The sequence below is a fragment of the Leptonotus elevatus genome, chromosome 11 (assembly GCF_054856555.1).
Source record: "Leptonotus elevatus isolate MCC_2025b chromosome 11, RoL_Lele_1.0, whole genome shotgun sequence".
NCBI lineage: Eukaryota > Metazoa > Chordata > Actinopteri > Syngnathiformes > Syngnathidae > Leptonotus > Leptonotus elevatus.
Window position 1 is genome coordinate 8,533,652 of NC_141249.1, and position 26,315 is coordinate 8,559,966.

General features: G+C 38.7%; 1 protein-coding gene across 12 annotated transcripts in view; it reads left to right on the forward strand.

Annotated features, from left to right (window-relative positions):
- Positions 1–26,315, forward strand: part of ptprsa (protein tyrosine phosphatase receptor type Sa) — a 230,770-nt gene that overhangs the window by 80,932 nt on the left and 123,523 nt on the right. For all 12 annotated transcript variants that reach the window (XM_086088834.1, XM_086088833.1, XM_086088839.1 and 9 more), the window contains one exon: positions 23,976–24,206. In XM_086088834.1, the coding sequence (XP_085944960.1) occupies positions 24,110–24,206 (97 nt within the window). In that variant the 5' untranslated portion in view covers positions 23,976–24,109. The remainder of the gene's footprint in view (positions 1–23,975; positions 24,207–26,315) is intronic.

Below are 26,315 nucleotides of genomic sequence, written 5' to 3' on the forward strand. Positions count from 1 at the left end.
AAGCATACTGTCTCTACCATCTTTCTTCTTGGAATTGTGCTGAGGACGTGCAATGTCTGTCGATATTTCTAGAAACTATTATGGCATATTGGCTGACTAGCAGTAAGTTTGGGTAGAAACAAATGGCTACAAAGTAATAATTTATTTATATATATATATATATATATATATAATCATAATCAAGCTAGCAAATTTAGCCTATCAACAATTCTGAACCCTCCCAACTTGTATACTCTGAGGCAATTTTCAGGTGTTCTGGTCTCAGAGCTTTTGCTCACAATTCTTATCAATACATCAGTATAATGGAATCACTTTACTTGTTCCAGTTGTCCCCTGCATTTGAATGTGATGAGATTTAGCTTAGAGCTGTTCTCTTCTGAGAAGACATTAAAGAGAAATGGCCTGACTTTCCTTTACTATCTTATAGACTGCCACCCTTGATGTAAGAATAGAGTGAAAAGCTCTACAGCTGCATAACTTTTTTCTTTTCTTAAATCTCATGGATTTCTTTTGCGGAATTACCCTCAGCCGCCATATTGTCTTGGTTGCAGTTGTTGCCTTTTGATGACCTCTGTTGGGGCTTGAAATGGGCCAAAGGCAACAGATGGAAAAGTCCGGAGCTAAGAAAGCTGACAGGTGATCTGAGGGGCTATGTGCAGATGAAGCGAGACTTGATTTTGTTTGGTTTGCACCTGATTTAAAGGTTGCTTTGAAATATAAGAGCTTCTTTCATTTCGTTTAAACTCAAAACATGGCAACATAGCACAGTATCGTTCACATTTATTTGTTGGGATCATTTATTATTTTCCTCGACTGTGTCATGCTAGGTTTTTCCTCTGTTGACACTTAAGTGAATCATACTCTCTTGGGGTTTAATCTTTTAGTGGCACCGGACTCATCACCTGGCACTCCACAAGAATACGCATGACACTTTTTGACGCTAACTTGGTTTTCTGCATTTGTGCCAGCACCTGTCAGTGTAGTGTTTGTTCGACATCGTGTGCCAATATAGCTCTTTGACTCTCTTCTTTTTGCTCCTCTCACAAATTGCCATTGCAACTTTTTTTGGTCACACATGAGGTTCAATATAGTTTGATGATGCACAGTGCTTGCAGGCAGCGATTGTTACCTGATGCTGTCATCCCGTCATTTATGTCATCTTAGATTATAAAGCAAGATGCATGTACAATTGTAAACTTGAAACCTTTATTCAAATTATTTTTTATTGAAATTGATAATTTTTTTAGTCTCTTAAATTTGTAACGAACAAGAAAAGTGATTTTATAATTAATATCCATGCAGAATTATAAAAAAACAAAACAACCTCTGAATATCTGAATGTTTTTTTGCCCCCCCCTTTTTTTTTTAACAAAAAATGTTTACCTTTTAACAATTACGCCAATCAGAAATACTCCATTATGATTTTTACACTTTTACACTCACCATTACCGTAAAAAGACCAAAGGAGTTAATACCATTTTATGAATTTCACACTATATCACAAAGCCCTCAGTCTCTGTTTGAAGCAGTTAAGTCTCGAGCAATAATATGGGAGTATGAGTATTTTCATTGTCGCAAGAGTGCAAATTTGAGGGAATTTGATGCATATTCACCGGTTGCGACTTACTCTAAGTAAACCATACAGAGTAAAACAACAACAAGCTATTTATAAAATATTAGAAAAATCACTACGTTTCAGGGGGGGGGGGGGGGACACTTGCCTGAGTTACCAAACACCGCATACTTCAAGTTTGTATTTTATTGCTATCATCGACTGTTGCACACCAATATCGACACAAAACCATCTCAAAATCATGTCCAATAGCTAAGCGCTTATGGCTGGCAGATAATACACTGTGATGGCTGGCTCCTAGGTAATGCAGTAAATACAACGACAAGCAGCTTGCTAAGTGAGAATGAAGCTGCACGCGTACCTTGACAGAGGTGTGGCGACCAAACGTCCTCTTTTGCCTGCACATGTCCACTTCTATACATCCTATCTAGGCGTCTGGGACGTTTGTATAAATTTATGAAAATGTCCGGGTTTCATTGCGCGACAAGTGAGAGGCGGAGTGCACTTGGTTGTTTCTGCGATTGGTACACTGCGAACTGCTCCCAAATCGATCAAAAGGGGTGTAAGGGGGTTAAAAAGGTGGTTTTGTGTGTGTTGTTATTGTTATGTATTCAAAACATTTTTTAAAGAAAAAAGTAGGTTAGACTTTTATGCACCTCACAACATGAGCATTCAAAAAAGGTCCGGAGGCCTTGCCGGCGGCCCAGAATTCTAGCTTACTAGTAGCGTTCGCAAACGGTAGACGTGGGCAGCGCAGGTTCGATCACACGAAGATACTTTGAGAGTGTGTGGCGAGTGTCACAAACACAATATTAATTCAGAGTACTGTGTTTTAAATATTGCTGGCAGATACAAATCATTTTTGGCTTTAGTTTAGTTCCCATTAGGCACATTTTATATCATGCCCTGAAGTAATGTGACCAGTATTATGCACGTTAAATTTGGACGAGCACGTCACAGAACTTTAAAGAGTGACTGAAGTTAAAATGGTCACCATGAAATGCTACTTTAAAAAAATATATTTGATCGGCTTATGTTAATACAAATTGACTAAAAAAGTTTTGCCTGAAGCATCAGCTCTGTATTATGCATAGTTGCAGAGTCAGCATGTAAACAATTTATACTCACAAAGTAATGTCATATGATAAATCTAATCAACCGCAGAAAAACATTTCCCAGCACAAAGCACAAGACTTGTGCTTTTAGATGTAAAAGCATGTGAATGAAGGCAGGGACTGCCAGAGATAAATAACATTATACTGTTGTGTATAGTAACAGCTTTAAGGGTTGGGCAGAGAAAAACACATTTAACGCAGAGGCCTCTGTGTTCCCTTAATGTCATCTTATGCTTCCACAAAAATGCCAGAAATGTCAGTCGGGGTTTGCAAATTCCGAATGAATTTGTTTTTAGATTGTATTTATCCCCTCGAGTTATGATGTTTTAATTTGGCTCCAAACCTCAAGTTGCGAAATTCTTGTGGGCTACTACAGCATACACAAAGCTATTTAGCATAATTGCACCTTTGGAGTGGGCTTTTCTTCAAGACAAGGTATTGATTTTCCTTCCTTCCCATTCTACTCTGTTTTTTTTTTCATGGTTTATTTTTTTCCGCATTTCTTGAAACAAAGTCCACAAGGCTCACTCTCTCCTTTCTCTCCATTTGCCCAGATCTCCCTCATTGCGCTCTTTCATGGTACTCAACTGGAAAAAAAGACAACATGAATACAATTTGATTACTGTAAACAAAACAATGCTCACCTGAATGGCACAGATGTCTGTCTTTTGACTCAATGTTGTATCTACTGAAGCCAGCGCTCATCATGTTTTTGGGAGAAATGAGAGGAACATGCAATGCAAAGCCAAACAATTTGTAACATGTACAAATGCTGTTTTTCGCATGTTGGGTAAGCTTGATGCATACATTGCTAAAGGACACTATTCAATATAAAATAATGAGGAACTTTTCGAGGCTCTAATGCAGTATTTGTAGGTGTCAAGCTTTTTTTCCCCCTCAGAACTCACATCTCGATTCAAAACAATTTGTTGTGTGATCCTTTGAAGAAAAATTATTATTCAGATAAACATGATGTTTTATAGCTTCATCTGATAATCTATGTCATTTAACTTTTAAATGTGAAAAGAGATCATTAGTGTAGTGTAGTCATTTCGCTGATGTAAAGCTCATTAAGTGTTGTCTGTCATTAAAGTTTGAGGCTGCTAATTATACTCGTGGTGAAGTTGTCATCTTTTTGTAGTCTCGGAAGTGAATTATCTTCCTCGGTTTAAAATTTTAGCACATGCTATTTTAATTGTTATATAGATTACTGTGGCCCAAGATTCTGACCTCTTCATCTTCTATGAGCTGCATGTTGACTTTGCCATTGTAGGGGATTGTCCACCATCACTTGTCCGCTACACTTGTGGCTATTTCTTGTTTAAAAAATAAAAGTGTAAAAAACAAACAGCGGAATTCTCTTTTGATTGGGATGTTAGTTGACATTTAATCCTTAATTCACAAAGTCACAACTACCAAAGTAACAACATAAACGACAAAAATACAAGACAACACCAGTGGGAAATTGTTTGCTTCCCCAATCAGTAACACCTGTCCGCTAGTGTAACCCCAATTAAGTACTACCTGGCTGGCCCTGCCCATGGCTCAGGTAACAAAACACATTGCCCCCTAGTGTTTGGAGGTAAAAACAAATCAAACATGGGACTCCTACAGCCATGTTGAACTAACCTTTCACAACCATACGACATGTGAAGACAAGGTGTTAGACCATCATGATGGAAACAAACAAGTTTGAATAACATTATATATATATATATATATAACATAAAATTAGGTCAAGTGCACATAACTTACAAGTTATACATACCAGCTGGGTCCGTAGCAGCAAAATGATACTTCAAGATATTGATACTGTGCTCCACAATAATGAGGTCAATCGACTAGAGTATTTAGTTACGACTAACCTGTAGGTGGTCATCTTGTTGTATTTCTCTTCTTTTTTTTTTTGACCATCTGTCACACTTGTATTGTGACATGCATACTATTTATAATTGATCCAATACATAAAATAGATACACTTTTTGGATCAGTGCGAGGAAAATGGAGTATCCTCTTTGCAGTAATAGTGACTGTCTACAAGATTCCAGAGTGTTTTTGTGGGAATCATTGTTGGGGTCCACATCAGAGTCGACACCACATGTAATGTATGTGACCACTTTACATTGCGCTGACTTTGCATAACAGGACGTAGAAGAGTTAAATCCATCCAGTGTTTGGACTAACTGATTCAGACATTTGTGGTCTCACACGCAGCTTTTCTGGGTAGTGTCCAGTTGAGCTTCGCAGTGCTTGTATGAAAGGCGCTATTCAGAGCGGGGTGTGGTTCTCCCAAATTTGAGAACACAGACACAGCACACTCTACACCCAACCGTATTTTTACAGTATGAATAGCCTCTCACAGATGTTCGTGTTTATAAGGGCCTCATCAGCTCCAATTCAGACCTCCCTTCGAGCAGCTGCACGTGTGCGTGCACACACACATCACACACACAATTTGGATGGAAAGAGTTATCAACAAGCAGATTAAAGTCTTTTCATTTTTGAGAAACCTATCCACAATTGTATTTCATCTCCTTTTTATCCATCCCCACAAACCTTCCCTCATTTTATGTTAGAGAATATAATATTCAAGCTCATAACTGAAGAGGTCTCAAAATGAAGTATGAATCTTTCCTCACCTGGTCTGCATGACAGATAATGTTACATCAGCAAAAAAAAAAAAAAAGACCTACTCCTTTTCTCACTGTGATTCCTCTTTTTGTGTTTGGTGTTTTTTTTTTAAACTGTATTTAAGAAATATTACTTTTGACTACAATATTTGCGATTTAAGGTCAGCATCGAGGGCAGAGGTGCTTTAAATGTAGTGAAAGTATCAGTATGAAAACGGTATTCAAAGTGGGATCTTCTCCTCCAGCTCACCCGCGACAACTGGTGAGGTTAAGTACTTTACAATAAATAAATATATAAATACATAAAAATTGATAAATATTAGACAATACATATTTTGTTAGTATATACATAAATATATAACGTAACTATATATGCAGGTTTTCCTTATTTTTTTTAAATGTTAATTGATGTGACTAGTGAAATTTGGCATGTTGACACCTTTTTATAATAATCACCCATGTCATTTTTTCAGTTTTTTAAGGAACACAAAACATTTAACCATTTGTATCATAAGGAGATGATTTAGGCAAAAAAAATTGCAAAAGACATTACGCAGGCAATTATTTTAAGAGGGTGATAATATTCTTATTTTAACCATGGGGTTACATTACACTCATACTGTATTTGTTTTAGTCTGATATGGTGTAGTTTTGAGGTGTATCAATTAATTGACAAATATTTGATTATTAAATGAAACATTATTTTTGAAAAACCTTTGTTTGTATTTTTTTTAATTAGCCTAATATTTGTCCAAATTCTCAGAATTCCATTTTCTCGGCAGTAAATATCTGATTACTGTAGTCGGCCATGAAAATAGACCGATTATCTTTGTGATGAATCAAAATGATTTAATTTTGTTGACAAAAATCAACATCAACCATTAACTGAATCGTAATTATTGAATTTAAAGCAGGCTTCCCGAATCCTGGTCCTCTACGGACGGAGTCCTGCAGGTATTAGATGTTCCCCTCCTCCAACACACCTGATTCTGAAGATCAGGATCGTTATCAGGCATCTGCAGAGCTGGCTGATGAGGTGATCATTTGAATCAAGTGTGTTGGAGGAGGGAAACAACAAAAACCTGCTGGACTCCGACCCTAGAGGATCAGTATTAAGGAAGCCTGAATTAAAGTGTCAATTTGAAATAATGTCCTGTTTTTAAATAAAAAGAGGGAAATATAAATGTTTTATCTGACTCATCGACAAAATAATGACCATATTAATACATTTTTTAAATAATCATTTGCATCCCTCGTATAGTTTGATAAATGATTGATGATGCCCTACAGGTTACATTTGAGGCGTTTATGACCATGCATTTCTAATTTAAGTTAGATTTGTTTGTATAATTTTCCGATTTAAAAGACAAAGGCTTTACAATGGGGAAAATTGTTCAGTTGTTTTTTCCAATGCCAATTTATATTTTAGAGTAAGCCTAGCATTTTACTGGCAAATACAAACCCTTCTTTTGGAAATAAATGAAACTGGGTTGAGGCCGGGCTTTTCTTGTCTGGCAGTATTTGCACATGCTTCCACTTATTTAGCTCTTCAGTGCTAAACTAATAAAGAAATGTATGTTTTCAGTCTTGTGAATTTCAATGAGGCTCAGACGATTACCAAAAGGGGAGGGGTGGCACTTAGTAAAGATTGATTTTCGGCTGAGCGAAAGCAGATGCATGAGAGCAAATGAGGTACTGGCGCACACGCTCAGACACACATGCATATGAAACATGCATGTGCAAAATATCAGTAAGCGCTCGTCAGCCAGTGTGCTCAGTAACTTGCCCCCAGTCAGACTACTTGAGCGTTCGCCCGTCTTCAGAAGGAAGGTTAATTGAAGGTTATGAATGGGTAGCTGGATACGAGAGGCTTTCAGAGGCATGTGTTTGGCTATGTGTGTGTGTGTGTGTCTGTGTGCACGTGCATGAGTGAGTGTGTCCTTTGGTTGCTTGCCCTGACCTCCCCGCTCCCCATTTCGTCTTCTCTTCTCCCTCTGTATGTCCTCATCCAAAACCCAGTCAAAATGTGCAGCCATGCAGATAGGTACAATCTCATTAATTCAACCCATGGGCAGTACTGCATTGCGAGCTCTTCCTCTCCTCCCTTTCTCCTTCTCCACATATGCTAATGCCCTCAAAGGTTAATATATTCTGACGCCGGCCAGGTTAACTACCTGTGGTTCTGTCAAAGCATATCACCTGTTATGTCAAGCTGTAGAAAAAGCTTCTATGTTATACACATAAGAAAAACAAAAAACGTGATCAATAAAACTATTGGTTATTTTATGGTGCTGTATTTGTTCCCATGATGATCATGCAAATGATGACGATGAAGTTGTTATGCATTTGCTACATCTCTTTTGATGATGTATTAGCCACTCTTATTTTGTTATATAGACCTTTATTCTGTCATATATAATTGTGCATTGCTCCAGCACAGTGGTTCTTAACCTTTTTGGAGGTACTGAACCCCACCAGTTTCCTGTCCGCATTCACCGAACCCTTTTTATTAAAAAATAAACAGGTCAACTACTGAGCGCACCAAATCCCCTGCTGCACAGATAGGCCACGCAATGATGGCTAAGGAGGGCATATCATCACAAATCATTTGAATGAGGTGTGTGTCTTTACATTCATCATACTCCTTAGACTGTCTCACCTGACCCCTGGGGTTTGATCGAACCCAGGTTAACTAATTTGCTCCCAAAAACGTATAAATATGTTCTATTTTAAATGTTTTATGTCCCAAAGACGTATTTATACGTTGTTGTTGGGTTTTTTATGCAAGAGCATACAAAAGGCTTTGATGCATCCTCTCAACTGCAAAGAACGGTTGAAAAAAATGACAGTTATTACACAAACGGCCAGTAGGTGGCAGCAGTGCAAAAAAGATTAACAAGGGGCCATGTTGAAAAAAAGCTCACTACTCACATTTCTAAATAGATTTGTGAAGAATGATGAAACTTAGCTATATTCTAATGCTAATTGCTGCTAAACGGAAACAGGTAGAAATATACTTTTTAGCACGGGTTACTGAACCTTAGTCAAGGTTTTTTTTCAAGGTTATCTGAATCCAGCCCTGCTTTTTGTTTTTACTTTGTATTTTTCTATCTTTAAAAACTCTTTGTTTCCCAACTCCTGTGTCTCGCCTATGTTTGGCTCCAAATTCTGCACCTCACGTTACAATTTGTGACCCTTCACAAATGCTGCATCCATTATTTTCGTAGCACAATTGGAACACTATGAAGCGCCGTCCAAAACATAGATAAACAGGAACTACTCTGAACTTATTCAAACGAGCAGGCATCCCATTGTGGATCAATACAACTTCACATCAGAGCGCTTTACGACATCTCACTTTCTCCCTCCATTCTAAATAATCCCTGCCTCTCTGTTTCCATGGTAAACAGACAGATGGATCCTTTAATCCTGATCGATTTGTTTGTCTCAGACTCAAATGTCAGGTTGTCATTTGATCCCGGCCGCTCTTCCCTCCTCATTATTGGCTGGGGCTTTCCTCTTTTTTTTTTAGTAATGATGATGCTGATGATCATGAGAATGCCTCTCCATCACAGCAACATGTTTATTGAAGGGCCCATTATTTGCTTTTGGCACCGCTGTTTGTATGCTGTGCACATATTTGCACAAAGTCATTTTCTGCTGTGTAGGTGTGCTTTTTGCCATGTCTTAAAGATGCAGCTGTGCATGTTTATTTTGTGGCCTCCGCAGTTAGTCTGATGGTGCAAAACAGCCGCCATGTTGTTTGTTGCTTCTCATTCCCCTGCTCGCAGAGAAGTGAAAGGCGGGCCGATGGGGGGTGAAGAATGAAAGGCGTAAGAGCAAACAACTACAAAAAGAAAAAATAAGGCAGATGAGTCATTGTACGAAGACGGGAAGGATGCAGATGGAAAAAAGACACAACAGCGGGGAACTTTGGGGAAAAACTCAACAAAAACAAGTGATCGTCAGAGGAATTAAGTGAGGGCATATAGAGTAGCAGGAGTGAATGACAACATGAAAAGAAAAATAGGAAAACAGCCTGTAGTGTGTTTACTGCTTCACCGGATCAAACAAAACATGTTTGTTGAAAAAAAATCAAGAACATTTCTGTTAGTATCTGATCAAGCTTGGGATCAAATGTAATTAATTTCAGCTATCACATGACTCTTTGGCTTGGGGATCCTTGCTGTTGACATCCAAAAGTCAAGTGAACACAAGCAGGATCGATTTGAGGATCAAATGTGGAAAGGCGATAATAATTACATAGCACGGAAAGATGTGAACAAGCTCTGTTCCGTCCATGTCCTCTCATAATTACTCACGATGGAGATTAGCGAAATTTCCTTGCTCTGCTTTGTAGAACTGTTGCTCTCATGTTGATCCACAGGCCACAAAATGAGTCTCTCCTGTCCAATACAAAAAATCTGCCTATACAAAATGAGTAATGCTCAATTTTGAGTGACACGGACAGAATAGTATTGCTTTAACATGTTTTTAGTAGAACTGCATTGACTCATACTGAGATAATGAAAGGCTGTTTTGTTAATATTGAATAATGCGATACAGTGGATTCATTGTAGAGATAGATCCAATATGTTTTTTTCAGGGCCAATACCAATTATTGATGGTCAATGAGGCCATTTTTCTTTTTTTCATTCATTTGACATATTCCTGCGGTAAAAATGTAAGCGAGCGAAAGTACCACGGCGGTTCCTTCAAATAAATAGTGGCGAGCCGCACCTTTTAGTCCAGTGTATCCACATTTTTTCCGTCTTTATCCTCGCCCATGTAGCAACCTGTGACTTCTTTGAATGACACGCTTATCTTTTTATGGATTAGAAACATGTGATTTGAATGGGGAGCCTTCAGGACGTGTTACAGGCTCTCACAGTTCTCATCACAGGGAGCCCGTATAGTGGTTCGTAATGTAAGTGGCCAATGCCATTTTTTGTGATGATCGGGTTCTAGTCGTGTTCGTATGCATCGCATACTGTCTGGCGGCCCTAACATGGCAAATTCCCAGATGGGTTTGTGCAGTTCTCTTCATCACGCAGCAGTCTCAACCTTTGGAAGCTTGTAGGGAATTTTTTGACACTGGTCCATGTTGTTAGGATCCCCTGGCAAATTTTTGCAATAGTTGCTCTTGTGAGCCTTACTTAAAGCTTCACTCTTAGCATGCAGCTAGTTTTGGTCATTTAGTTATCCACACCTTCCACTGAACTACGGTGATCTGAATATTCAGTATGAAGGCAGACTCGGATAAATGTTGTGACAAATGGTCATGGCCTCATACTCACAAAAACATACGACACACATACGCATACACTGTTCACATGGTGATAAATGTCCAATATTGCGTTTTTCTTTCGGGTTCATTGGTGAGTTATACGACGAGCTGCTGTGTCAATGCCCAGGTGGCTCTGGCAGCCTCACGGGACCTTATTAGTGTTAAACTTACACTTGCCATAGAGCCTCAATGCAGCCCCGCATCTGATATCTGGGGCGTGAGGTGTACAACAAATGAAGCGCTCAGGTGCACAAAATCATTCATTCAAATGATTTTGACCTATTATTTATAAGTGAGATTAAACGTGATGGAATCACATTATATTTTTTTCAGGTTCAAGATTCTTATGGATTAATTGATAACTTAAAATAACCACTATATATATATATATATATATATATATATATATATATATATATATATATATATATATATATATATATATATATATATATATTATATATATATATAAATATGTATAATTATAAATTCAGTTTGTTCTAAAAGGAACTTACATAATTATAGTGTTTCTATTTTTGTAATTGGACTTTTCTTTTCTTTTCTTCTTTTCTTTTTCTTTTTTTCTCAACATTTTCTTGTTTTCTACCAAAAAATAAATAATCGTTTGAATAATCGTGATTCTAATTATTGCCCAAATAATCGTGATTATTACATTATTTTCCATAACTGAGCAGCCCTAGTGTAGATCACTCAAGTCTCCCTAATTCTCAACCAATTTTCATTTTTGTTGACATGAGAGATGACACAAACAACATTAAAACAACAACAACTGAGATTTTAAAAATCAGCCGGAATCTTAGGCAAGTTAATGAGGTTTGTAATATTGAGTTATTCATCCAATTTACCACCGACTACAGGACAGCGAACCAGAGGCCTGTGCAAAGATGGCCGACTAGTGGTCACATTGCCGACTGTGTCATAAAACATCTAGTGTTTATATCTATGGTTCAACATGCCAATGCACCCACAATTATCCAACCTTTTTTGCTCGGTCCCGGCAACTGTTGGAAGCTGGCTGTGTCGTTTACCTCGTAGCCCCACATAGTTGTATTGAAAACACGTTGAAAAATAAATGCTAAGCTCGGGTTCGGTCTGATTGATTCCAGTTCCGTTTACATGTGGATGAGAACGTGAATGTGAAAGTAAATAAGAAGGAATTTAACACTTTTTTTTTGTTTTTTATTGCTTTATCGTATGAATTGCTATACCAACTGTGTGACTGACATACACATGGCCCAAACAATTGGCTTGCTGACTGGACTAATAAAAACACCGGGTTGTCAAGACGGGACCTGCGTAAAAGTGAGACAAAACTATGGCGCTGACGAAACCCGCTGGGACCCCAGACAAGTCACCCTATCAAACACAAGTTTTTACTGTGGACAAAATTTTGGGTTTATGGAATCTGCCGGAATGTTTGTCCTTCCTTTTTATGCCGGGTGTCTGTAATGTACAACTGAGTTGTTTTGTCAAGAAGTATACTGTATGTGGGTATGCGCATATAACTTGTGATAGGGAAAGGTATGCTTGTGCACATTCAGTGTGCATCAACACGGGAAAGTCACATTCTTACACACCGAGTCTCTAGAGAAGAGAGAGGAGGTGGGCCAGGCAGATGGAGCAGCCTGCTTCTTGCTGAGCAGGCTTGATGACAGCTGAACAGCTTGAGGTGTGCCGGAGCGGCGGGCTATAAACACACACAACATACTCACGCAATCATATATAATAAACACACATCAACAGATTAGTTCGCACACATTTCTTCTTGGACAGCTGTCCCAACCCATCCCAGATCCACTTTTCTTGTCCCAGGGGCCCACCTGAAGTGGGCGAATACAAATCTTTGCACGCACACACCTGCATTTGTGCCGTCTGATAAGACAATAAGGTCTGCGTCACCCGTTCTTGAGTCCATCACTTGTCATGCTCTATCAATATCAATAAACCACCTTCACTCACAGCACATTCCATCAGGCCTTCATTCAAGCTTTGTTTATGCGTAATCAGGCACTGAGCTGTCACCGCTACTGATGGCTTATTGGCTCGCTGTCGTTCAAGCCATTATTTAAAACCATTTCCTGATAGCCACCTGCCTTCACGCTCCCTCTTTCAATTTCCATCACATGTCCCCACTTACCCTTCCCTTGCTACAAATCATGACTCCCGAGTCAGCCTACTCCCTTAGCTGTGATTAAAGCCTTTGGATACCAGCCTGCATGCATTTCAAGGCCTTCGGGGCTTTTGGATAAAACAAGGCTTCTTTTTTTTCAGCCAATAAATAATGAATGTGATCCAAAAATGCAAATATGCATCGTGATCAAGAAAATAACATGTACTGAACTCGTGTTGGGAAAAAGATATTAAGAGGAAAGAAAAAGCGAAGAAAATTGGTTGGTAGGTTGAGTGAAAGACAACATTGGTGCCAAAAAGATGAGTGATGTGGTTTGAGTGTCATCTTTATATGCTCTCATGTCTATTCACTCAAGAACTGTCCCGCATCTATTATTTGCCCTGGCCCTGCCCTGAGTCATTTAAATACACATACTGACCTTACCTGGTTTTTGTAAAATGGATTGTTCTTAGGAGGCTAATTGTCACTTAGGCCTTAGTATTCTCCCGAGTTAAATGGCATTACGCTTCTGAAGCAGCCGCACACACCTGCTCATTCATTCTCGCAACATTTTATCACATCCCACTTTAAAAGATCTGCCAAAGAATGTCGCAAGGTCTTAACCCATCTTCAAATCACAGACAAATGATGCCTGCTGGAGACAAAAGCCTGCCGTAAGTGATGTGCTCTCTTGTGTTCCTTTGTGCCTGCTTATCCCCAGTAATTTAATTTGAGCTTTTAATTAGAACCAATTCACAGGATGACAGGTGGCTGTTTCAGAATCAGGTCGTTTTATAAATGACGCCAATATAAGATTCATGTAGATTTGTAGAAATCACAGACACCAGCAAAATCCTTGAACAATATCAATAGTGTTAAGAACTGTTTTGAACATGGATCATCTATGTTTGTTGTCTATGCTAATATATTATTGTTTAGAGTTGTGCACCTGATAAGACTGTAACTATGCAAACTACTTTATTACTTTATTAGTGGGGCAAGTGGCATAAATATAATGTATTTTATTGGTAGAAAGTAAGAAGTGGAAATTATGTCTAATGACGTCTAACCGAGACGGTTAAGGTTGGGAATATTCCAATTGATTATAATTACCATATGTAACGGGAGAAACTCCGCTTACGCATGTAAACAGGTTATCCCGGAATGTTTAAAAAATCTGAATTATGACCTTAACCCAAATATTGACTGTATGTAAACGTACTCAGTGTGGCTCCCAATGCAAAACTTCCACTGTACTGCAAATCTGTATTGTATCTTTCTTTGGCTTAATCCTTAACCAACATGGTCACTTTGAACAAAAATTATAGTTCCAAAGGTCACCGTTTGTTGGCTGCGGTAGTTCCCTGCATATGCTTCCTGACTTCTTGAGTATACAGACAGCCATGACTGTTACTGGCTCCACAGCCCTGTCTGGGGCTAATATAATACATTCATCTGGCAATAATAAGTCCATGACCCCCATCTCAGACGTTCCTGCACATCCGTCCCATAGTCTTGAAAGCAGCCTGCTGCACTCATTGCTCAATTAGACTCATCTACTCTGATTGCTTTGAAGGAAAATTAATACAATGTCTGGTTTAGTTTTAGTTGTATAAAACTTTTTGTTTCAAAGGAATTGGGGATTGGGGTGTTGCTATGTGGGGGGTGACCATTTTTCAGAAAGACAACACACACAAAAAAGTGACAGCAGAAGTTTTTCTCCCCTTACTCTGTGCAGAGTGACACAGAACAACAATAGCACCGGTGTACCTAAAGGGAAATGGCAAACGCATTGTGAGTCAAACAGAAATTATAAACTCTTAAACCCCTACCCGACTGACACCATCACTTTAAAACAACATGGGTACATTCTGGTAGAAAAACAACACTTTTTTGCCCTATTGCAACTGGAAGAACTAACAAAATATAGCATACCAAATAACAGGCATCACTTTTATAACAGTTTAATATACATACCGTGAAACTTGGTTCTTAATGACATACACACAGTGTTATATCAGTTTGGATGGATGGTGAGTTAGCTGTGTCCCGCTGTGCAGGAATGTGTGCTGTTGAAAGAGGAAAAAAAGAGGATTTCAAGACATCTACCAGATGTCTGACCTCTCAACTTTGCCCACGATATCCCACTCAAAACTCTCCTCAACTCCCATCCCTCTGATATTTATCCTCAAGTCACCGGTACTCAAAATAAATGGGCTGTCTCTGCATGGGGGAGTTGTCTGTAGTACTTGTGTTTTATATGCTTGTCTAATAAATTCACATTATATGTTGCATGAGAAAAAGAAAAGGGATAATTAGGGGGCGATTGCCGGTAGTGTTTGCTCTCAAGAGATGATGAAGACCCAAATTATCCTCTGTTGTCAACACTTTGCTTTTAAAAGATTGGTGAAAAATATTTACGTTTTGTATTTATATTACAGGCACATTTTCAATTAAGCTAACATGCATGCCTTTGAAACGTGGAAGGAAGCCAAGACAAGCACAGCTAACTGCAACCTCAGCGTGCTGCTCCAAAGAAGACATTATTATTTAAAAAAACACACCCACAAAAACGTAGGTATTCAGACTGACCTGCAGTTTTCTTTAAAATAACTTTAAAAAATATATAACAATAATAATACGTGATTGATTGACCCTCATATTGGACAAAAATGGGAAATTGGGATGGGATAGGGTTTAAAAAACAAACAAACAAAACAAATGGTGTTTCTTTGAATAAGGGAGATGTGATTTGGTGAATTTGTAAATGGCGACTGGAGGTATTCTCACATGACACGGCGTGTGACCACTAGTTTTTTAATCTCCACTAGGGGTGGGCGATATGGCCTAAAAAAAAAAAAAAGATATTTTTTCAAAAAACTCGACGATATTTTGACGATATTCTACAAAAAAAAATCTTGTAAATCTGCACTCGCTTCACAGAATAATTATAGACAGCGTTTTTGAGCTACAGCTTTTGTTTATATTTGAATTTGCTTATAATACATCTTCTGCAAAACATTTTACGATATTCTCCGGCAACATTTAACAATGAAAGCTTTATTATTATTATTATTATTATTATTATTATTATTATTATTATTATTATTATTATTATTATTATTATTATTATTATTATTTCAAGGCTCTGTATAGGGTGCTTTCATTGATTTTTCTGAATCTTTGTCAATTAAATGTATTTTATTATTACATAATTACAGATCTGCTAAATGGTAAATGGACTGCTTTTTCTATAGCACTTTTAACTACACCATATGGTGCCAATGCCTCACATTCACCCATTCATATCATCACATTTTAATCTGCAGTAAGTACTTGTGCACCACTGCCAAATACTACAGAAATCAGATCAACAAAGGCTGTTTTCTACAGCAGTCAGAATGAGGAGAACATATTTTTATGATATATGGTGATTTGATGGTAATGGAACCACAACCTTTTGACAGGCAATTTCTGAAGTTGTTCTGCACGTTATACAAGTGATATACATATCGGCGGCGTTCGTGTGAGGCATCGCCAACGTTAACTTGCTTTGTCAATGACAGTGTGTGTTAGCTCAATGCAGTGGGGCTTTTCTGATTGTGTTCGGCTGCTTTACTTGTCTTTTTTTGTAGCGGTAGTCGTGCTTTGTGGAGTCGCCAAAGTCACGTAATCCTCCATATGGTCCGTGGTGGAACAGAAGTGCTTTTCACGGTGATCGTTTTCCGGCACACGTTACGATGTTATTTTGGGCTTGTCAACCCCAAATAATTTCCAGACTAGGAACGTGGACTTAACGAGACTTCCATTCCATGTTCTCACTTGTAAACACTTCCTCCCGTTTTTCTTGCACATGGCGCCGCCGAGTCACGTGACCTAATCCTGCCCGCTGATTTACAGAATTAATACGTACCACTTCCTCCTCTGCCGTCTATGGACACTGATTCGCCAAATGAGAACGGTCATCACTTACTCCTACTTTGCAGCCAATCAATTGAGCCATTTTTCCCCCCATTTAGAGATAGTATTAAAACTCGATGATGTCAAATTGGACATCGTGAAAGCCAAGTTGAGGATAATATCGATGACGATGATTAACGCCCAGCCCTAATCTCCACTGTATCATCATTGCCGACTTTACAACGGCCTTTACCCTAATCCATGCCGTTGTCCACAATAGCGGTCTGATGGACACAAATCAACTCTTTGTTGCTGCGGGTGGGCGGAAAATAAGACCAGCTCACAATAGCCTACAGTGTGTTTTCTTCATAACACATTAATGCCAACCCGTCTGCATTATTATCGCCCACGCCAAGCATTGACTAAAGGCTGAACAGGTCACACGACCAAGCCTTGTACTTGACAAAGGACAGAGCACTTCTTATGTTGTCACGCGGTGATCTGTTACTAAACAGTGAGTCGGGTTGCACAGCAATAATACAATTTTAAAAGCTTCACAAGACAACTGTAGTTAAAGTAACATCATTTCTCAGGTTGCTCTTACAGTCAAACTTCTGTATAGTCAAGTTGAAATCAAGATTCGTTTACAAGGAAGCTACTGTGTACAGATGTGAATGTCCATTGTGACTTTCCCCCCACATATTTTGGTTATAATTTGCCTCTCTATTTTTACATTTGTCTGTATGTGCCTTATTTTGGCTGTGTGGTGTTCAGTGCCAGCATATATGGGGAAGTACAGTCAAAGTGGCACTTTTAACTTGCTATAAAAAACAAAAACAAAACAACAGTTGTCTTTCTCTGGCTTTTAGTGGTAGTGCTGCTGGAATTACAGTAGTGGGTAAAGTGACAGGCAGAAAGGCCTAAATATGGGTTAACATTGCCATCGGTCTCTGTTCTTTACAATGATGGGTGATTGGCAAGAATGCAGATGGTCTCTCTGAGCACAGCCTGATTTATTGGATGACATGATTATTTTTATTTACAAGAACTATGAAACCAACATTTTTCAGTTTTTTCCCTTTGTTTCCAAATTGTTCTGCACTTCACAGCCTAGGATATTATTTGTATACAGTACTGCAGTTTGTCGAACACTCTTTGTAATGGACTCTTACTTAATTGTTTTGGGTGGGTCAAGAGCACTGCTTTTTGGTGTTCAGTCCTCCTATTTTGGTCCATAATGGCCAGATTGCTCTCTCTGCAGCCGAGATTCAGTCTGATCCTGCTGTTAAGCAGTTAATAGTTTTGCTTATCAGTAAAATGTCAAACTTTATATAAATCATAGTGTGAGGCTACTGATATGTATTTTTTTAAGGCAGTGTTTTCAGGTGTTTTTGGTCCATAATTGCACAATAGCATAAATCAACATACAGTGTATATAAACCGAGCAAATAGTTGTCCCATGTGTTAAAGTGTTTCTGCACACACTTGGCGTGTAAATGTGCATGTTTGTATGAATAGAGCTATCTGAGTGTCCCCCACCCCCTCCTTGAGACAGAACTAATCAAAGTTCTCTCAGGACAAGAGGCACCATTTAATTGAATTCTGAAAAGAACCATTGCAGAGGCTGCAGTCTGATTATTATGTTGAATGGAGTGGTAGCTGGCAAAGCAGACAATAATTTGAGTGTTCAGTAGGTAAAAACAACCCATGGGTTTATCTGCTTTTGCAGTCTATGAGGGAGGAAAAAAGGCATTACAAATGCAACAACTTTTTATTTGTTTTTTAGGTGTTTTCTCGTTTTGGGAAGTCATTTTTCAACACCCTTCCAAAAAATACAAATAAATAAATAAATTATCCCTGCCAGAGGATAATTTTCTCCACAGCCGTCAGCCAAGATTTTCGTTCCTCTTCCCTCTCAGTCGCTCCAAATAATCTCATTCTCCCTTACCCACTTCCCATTTCCAGAGTGAATATGAGCCATGCTTCCACAGCTGTCCCAGTTGCCCTTCAAACACTTCTTTCCCTTTCCTGTGGCAATTTTTAAAGGGCGCTCAACAAGCCTTGGGCCAGTTGGTGTGGTGCTTGTCTGAGTCTTTTGGCAGAAGGCCAGAACATGATGTCACACCTACAGCTCCTGCACACACATACACATACGCATCCAATCCAATCAACTACATCTTTATTGTCAAGGACTGTCTCGCACCTGTCTCACCACCCCTCTTCAATTCATTACCATCCCTGTATATATTATGCCATCCCTCTCTTCCTCCATTCCACTGACTCGCATTGGCCCCGTTTGTTTGTCATCATGGACAATGCTAGCAGTGTCCTTTGACCCGAGTAATGGTCGGTCACAGCTGAAAACGAGGAGAGGCAGAAAGCAAACAGCGTCCGTGTGCGCGTGAGTGTTCATCTTCTCTCGGAGCAAGGTGTCACCCCTTAGTGGTAAACAAAATGGCTGGGCAATAAAGTCTGCATTTTGGAGGTCAGCTCAACAGCCATGCCTCTCAGATGCCAATCTATACAACCGCCCGCAGCATGACCCTGATGGCTGATGGTCTCAGCCTTGTCTAAGGTAGATTTTTTACTTAAAACCTGTGTTAAGTCGAAGCACAGCCCCATATTGTTCAGTGCACACCATTTCCTGCTAATCACACTAAGACAAAAGCTTAAAGAAAACACAGCGACGGGCAGTGCCCTGCATATTTTTCGTGAGTTCTGTGGTTTCTAATCGTCTGAGGGGGCCACCTGGTATCAAGCGTGGTGGACACTGGTGGGTGGAGTGAGATGAAAGTAGGGGGAAAGACAGTAAGACACCACACCGGTTAACGATGTTTTGGTGTGATTACAGCCAACAGTTTATCTCATTAAACAGTCTGTTGGTAGCTTGCCGCTCGGACTGATTCATTCTGCAGTGCTACAATGCAATCTTTTAATTATGGCTTGTCAAAACACTGAGTGGCTAGTAACTGACCAAAACAAGTTTATCTTAGTTTAACAAGCTGGTTATCTTCCATTACAACATTCAACTCCAAATTTCTTCACTCTTGTTTAACAGTTCACATCATTATTTATATAGTAGTAACATGACAAAAGCTTAAAAAGGTGAAATAAAATACATCATACTCACCAGAGATGTTTATTATTTATAGACAAACTCCATCCTCTTTTGCTGATATGAATGGATTTTTTTTTAGTCTTTACTTAATTGACAGGTATTTAAAAGGCTGTAAAGGGTGCATACAGTTTACATTTCTGGTATTTATGTGCTTTACAAGGAAATACTTCAAAAGCAAACTCCCATGCGCCCCACTGTTGTAGCAAAGTGGTTTAAAATGTCACCACCTGGGAAAGAAAACAAAATCCTTTCCAATTTATTTACCAAAGTTTCCTAATTATCCAAACACTAGCAACACTAATTATCCCAAAGACTCCTGCGGGACTAACAAATGGCCAACACAACATATACTGTATACAATATGTGCTGGGGTCATGAATTTGGAAACAGTTAAGGGCAGGGGCTTGTGGGAAAGCAACTCTCATGAGAGGTTTTCCAAGGCTGGGAATTTTGCATTCTCGTAATAAGGTCACGTTGTTGCATTCCTCCTTGCCCAAACAAATCTTAAAGTCAAAAAGAGTGCTCATTTGGTGCAATAGCTAGCAATACAAGCATTGTTTTTTTGCTAGCGCTCTGGTACTACACTGCTATCAATTGCTATTGTATCCAGCTTGTTTCAGTAAAAAGTATAGCAATCAGCAACTAGCCTACTTGTATTATCCATTTAACACTTCTCTACTCTTCTTGAAACTAAATATGTTTTTAAATCTTGCTTGCAATGTTCAACTCCAGAGTAGAATCTTACTGATTTATCACTTCACCTGCTAGATATGAATGTGGAGCAGCTTGCCCTTGATAAGTTACACTTAAAATGTAAATGCTTCAAGCATCCTTCAGCAATGGGTGTTTTTGTTGCACAAGCTATTCTGCCTCCTGTGGGGCTTCCCTATGCATAGCAGCTAATGACAGGTGTGCCCCGTATCAAGTTACTCAGATTTTGCAGGATATACTGGATGGATTGAAAGAATGATGCTGCGAGGTATACCGGACCATTTACATAATAGTCCTGCAGTTCAATGCAAATTCATGTGATTCCGGAGTCCACATCTGCAATGCAAGCATAGTTTAGTATGCATGAGTTTGAAGGAGGAGGAAGCACTGGGAAGAAATGAGGGAGTAGAAAAAAGGAACATGGGGGATTGGAAAGATGACTGTTTTGATCAGGGAGATATATTTAGAAACCTTATATAGTGGCCCCCTTCGCACACGGGACCCGTGGATTGACATTTAAAAAATATATATATATTTGGAGTCCCCCCCCCCTCAATTCTTCTATTTATTGCATATGCATATTCCTGTAGGGCATATCAGCATATCAACAAGAATTGTTCATCAATTTCTGTAGTCCTTCATGAAAGAAGACTCATTATTTTCTCTGTTTAATCAAAATAACATCTGTTTTTACTTTTGAAAACAATGACCGAACCGTTAACACAGGTCAGCATTAATCCTCCTTTTTTTTCAAAAATAAACACCAATCACTGGTTAATAAACGGTAATCAGGGGACTTTTTTTTGTTGTAATACACTTTAATGCAAAATTGAAATTAATCTGATTAGTCAATTAATCAATTGAATAATGAATAGATTAATCAATTCTTAAAATATTTGATAATAACAGCACTGCAAGTTTCCACTGCCCTGTCCCTTTGCCTTATCTCTCAATCTCAGTTATCAAGCATATTAGTATCAATATTGAAATGGGAAATCATCTTTCATCATTTATAGCTTGACTGTCAAATTGAGAGTTCCTAGTAAGTGTTGACTGTCATCACTCAGTGAAAATTAAGCCATCATTCTTGCTGTAATTGCTGAAAACTGGCATATGTTTAATGGTCCGTTTTTGGGGCAGGGAAGTGGGCAAGTCGTGGGACCCCTTTTCATTTTATCAGGCCTTTGTTTCCATAGCTGTAATTTTAACAAGACATGCTTCCTGTTTGTGGAAACAAACCCTGTTTCTCTTCCAGCATGACTGTACCACAGGGTACAAAGAAAGGTTCATCAAGCCGTGGTTAGATGAGTTTGGTGCGGATGAATGTAAGACTGTTGTCCTCAGCCCCATCAAAAATCTTTGGAATGAGCTCCAGCAAAGATTGTGAGTCAGGTCCTCTCCTGGGTAAACAGTATTGACCTCTGACTACTTTGTCACCACCTCACCTAAAAACACAAAAAAACATACTGTGCTTCGTTACGCAAGAAAAAACTATATTTACACGTTTGACATTCCACAATCTAGACCAACACTTTGATAGCAGGAAAGTAAATACATAACTCACAGTGCTTCTCTTAATTGTAAGAGGGACTTCCAGCTGTTTCTGGTACAACGCCACCCAGTAGGTGCGATGTAATACCACAATTACAGATAAGAATGACACCCTGCTAGTACAACACTGGTCAGATAATGCTTTTAATAACTTCACCTAAGCACAATTGTGTTTACTAAGGTGAATCATTATCTTTTCTCTCTAGGAGGGAGTCTCAAAGTCTCCATAAGTCTCAAATAACACCCGACATGTCAATTGGTTTGTCTATTAGTCACTTTTTTTTAACAAGAGTCGTGAGATGAGTCTCAATTCTCACTAATGACAGCGACATAGTGATGGCATTGGTAAAATTGTCCACATTTGCTTTGTGTTCACTTTGCATTGGAGGGAAAATGGGGTGAGCAGTGGCTCATTTGCAAACAGGCTAATTTCATGCTACAAAGGAAGACAAAAAAGGCTTTAATTCTTGAGTTCTTGGGCTATTTTGCATGTCAGAAGAAGTATGTCACAGACATGTTGCACCGGGTTTGAAAACGATGCATAGAATATCTCCTTAAAGTCAACATATGTTCGTTCTGCTTTATCTCTTCAGTCTTTCTTTTTAGTCAAGCATTAAACTGCAGTAAAGAGAGTCATGCCGAGCCACCGTTAAACTGAATCCTACACACAGCCTTAGGTTACGTTCGGTTTGCACATTCAACAACAATAGGTGTTGTAATTGTGTTGTGAAGTTTGTATAGCTAGCTGAGGTGCAGATAAAAAAAGGCATGCCCTAAGGTGTAGATCATAAATCATAACCTTGGCCATCCTGTGTGCACGGATGGAGTAATCTCCCTCAGGCATGGCAAGGTTTCCTCTACCTCCAACATTGTTTGCAGTGAGAACAAAAGGCACATCACTCTGTAAGTCACCTAAACAATTGCTCTTGTCATCTGTCTGTATTCCCTTTAGTCATTACGAATGACTTCCTTTACCTACCGGGCAAAGAAAGAGAACTACAAATATACGGCATGTTGGTCGCGTGTTGGGTTATTGTGTTGAAAGCTATGCTGGGTTTCTCAAAGACGCCCACTCTTTTCAGGCAATGTTCTGTGTTCCACTGTATTGTTCAAGTATTGAAAGCAAAAAAGCAAAAGAAATAAAAAAATGAAATTGCAGAAAAAGGTTGTGTCCTTGGGTTTGTGAGGACATGAAATGTGTCACAATCTACTGTGTAATTGACAAAAGTACATTGAAGATGCAAACTACTCATTGGTAAAAAAATAAATAAAATCCGAAGGCCAGGTTGGGGAAAAAAATGTTGAGCCAAGCCCCAAACAGAATCTTTTATGGACTGAAAAAGATGAATATTTTAACAAAGCAATAAAAAGGAAAGTTTGTAAAAATAAATCCCCAATATACAAACTCATTTGTAAAACACATTGGAAATATACATCGTCATGTAGGTGAATGGTATGCTCTCCATTACATGGCAGGCTTGTGAATCTCCATGGGTGATCTAACAGATGATGGCTTCTGCAAAACTCTGATGCATTTATACAGAAACATGTGTCTGTCAAGTTAAAGACAGATGGAACCAAACTGATTTGAAGACCTTTCATCATGCAGAAAGACAATTATCCAAAGAAGACTGTCAAAAGATGTAAGATGAGACTGAAGGGAATAACCTTACGAGGTGCTGAAATTGTGGAAAAGTAGCTCAAAAGATTACCGAGATTACTTTTAAACTTTTTATGACTGGATATTAAGGAATATTAGGAATAGTAATAATTTACATCCAGTAGCTCTAAAACATTTATTTATTTTGTTTTCAATCTCAATCAAGATGTCCGATCTCTTTCAAAGCATGGCGCCAAGAACTCTAAAAGATTTTTATGAACTCTCCACTACCCCCTTAGCACACACACAAACAAATCTCAATTCTAACATTTTCTCTTTGTGTCTGTTTCTTCCCGTAGAGTGCCAACGCATCCTGCCAGCAGAACTCAATCTTGCCCGTGCTGTTGGGGCCTCGGCTCTCCAGCCAGGTCAGAGATAAGCCCCCCCCATCCCTGCCCCGCCCCGCCCCCCACACACACACACTGGAACCAAGATGGCAACAAGGTGTGCTGCTCATCTCTCCCTTCCACTCCTGCTGCCTGTCATCACTCTGCTGCTATCACTGCTGCTCACTGGCTCACACGCCTTATGTAAGTACCAGTCGAAGTCTGCAGCCCCCTGAATGGCACTTGGTGACAGTTGTTTAACTCTTGACGAAGTATTTGGTTGGTTTGCATGGTGCCCAACATAGTCATGCTGTATATTAAATTAACCTTCATTTTGTTGATGCCATCCTTTTCTTGTAGCGAGCATATAGCATATGTTAACACACTGAGCCAACACAATTCTATTGTTTATTTGTCGAACAACAAAGGGATTGATAAAGAAAAGATGAAGTGAAACTTAAAGCATTTTCAAAAGACATGGTCACATCATCTTTTCGTCATCTTTATTTGTATAGCACATTTTATGTACAAGACAATTCAAAGTGCTTTACATTAAACCATTACAGAAAGAGAAACAAAATACCTTGCAAAAAACACAAAAACGTATTCAGATTAAAGTAAAAAAAAAATCAGGCATCAGTCTCGATAAATAAAAAGATAGCAAGCAAATGGGGATTAAAACTGTCTTCTGATACTGACCATTTGCTCTTCAAATGAACAAACCCAGTTTAATGTAAACTTATAGATCCCCCCCCCCCCCATGACACTGATCATATAGAATCTGTCTGTTAATCATTCTTAAAAAAAAAAAACATTTTTGATGAAGTCTGTATGAATTTCCCATTTCAATACTGAAGGGAGATCAGTAGTGTCTTATTCCGCCCTGTCAACTCCTACTTCATGTTTGTTCGGCATCATTTTCCCATTAAGATGGGTTTAGATCAGCATTAAGGAGAGGAAACAAAAGGGAGGCTCTGCAAATAAACAGAACAGGAGTGATGACAAGGTTAGGGGAGTGTTCATTATTTGTAAATCCTTTGCCTGTGTGTTTTGTGGTAGTCCGCTGTACTAAATAGATTTGCATAGGATATGTAAATTATGACATCACCTTTTTGGGGGGACAATTTACCACAAGGTAAACTACATTATTGTGATGACATTACATTTTCTACATTTTACAGTATGAGTCGTTATAGAAAATGGATGCAAACCAGGGTGAGGTGAAAAAACACAAAGTATTTGTACTTTACACATGCAATGTGTATTCAAACCAATTTAAGTGTGATTAAAATTCATGATTAAGGGACTATTATTTGGTATAATACATATATATAAAATAGGTGCACATACTTCAAGGGCAGCTAAATTCAACTGAGGAGGAATCGAGTCTTCCTTTGATTGCATGGAGTTTAGAGAGTCTGGTCACATGATTGTGCAGTGTTTTCGCTCAGCTGGTGGAAAACATCCAAAATTGCACACAGTCAGGTGACAAGCCAATGTCTTTTCTTCCTATTTTTTCATTTTCTAAGGGTGAACTGACAATTCATTTCCTGTCAAATTTAAAGCAAATGCTCCTCATGTTTAAACGTTTTCTTCCCACACACGTCTCTTTCACATCATCATTATGTCTGCATTCCTGCCCTGCCTGTGGATTCGTTTACTGCTTTTTTCATGTTCCTTTACATATTTATATATTTTTAAACTGTCCTTGTCTTTTCTCTGAATGTCTTCCAGAAACATACTGTCATAAGTTTAACTTGAACACCACTCCCCAAACCACTCTCAAATACACACAGCGGATGTGACTTCTTTGTGGAAAACAACCCACTAAAAGCATGTCAATCATCCCCGCTGTTGTTCCCCTCTTGCCTCCCTTCCTTGCCATTCATGTCCATAAATCACAACGAAATGGAGACCTTTTAATCAAAAGCGAAAGAACGATGGGGCAGTAAATCCAAATAGCAAAACCTTCCATCATATGTAGGTGCATTAATATAATTCATTTCTGCAGGTGCCTGTAGAATACTGGGGGGACTTGAAGATATTTATTGTCACAGACCTGTCTTATTATACAACATTGCTATGCATTTATTCAACAAAAAGTAATGAGGAGGATGACAGAAGAATATATAGATACTGTATATACACATACATACATATAGCCTATATACTTACATATATGCATACACACCCCCCCCCCCACACACACACACACACACACACACAATTAAAAGTTGGTTTTCGTGATTAATGAATTCCAAAAAGTCTGCCTAAAACCAAATTGTTTGAAAGCTGAATTAATATTTACATATG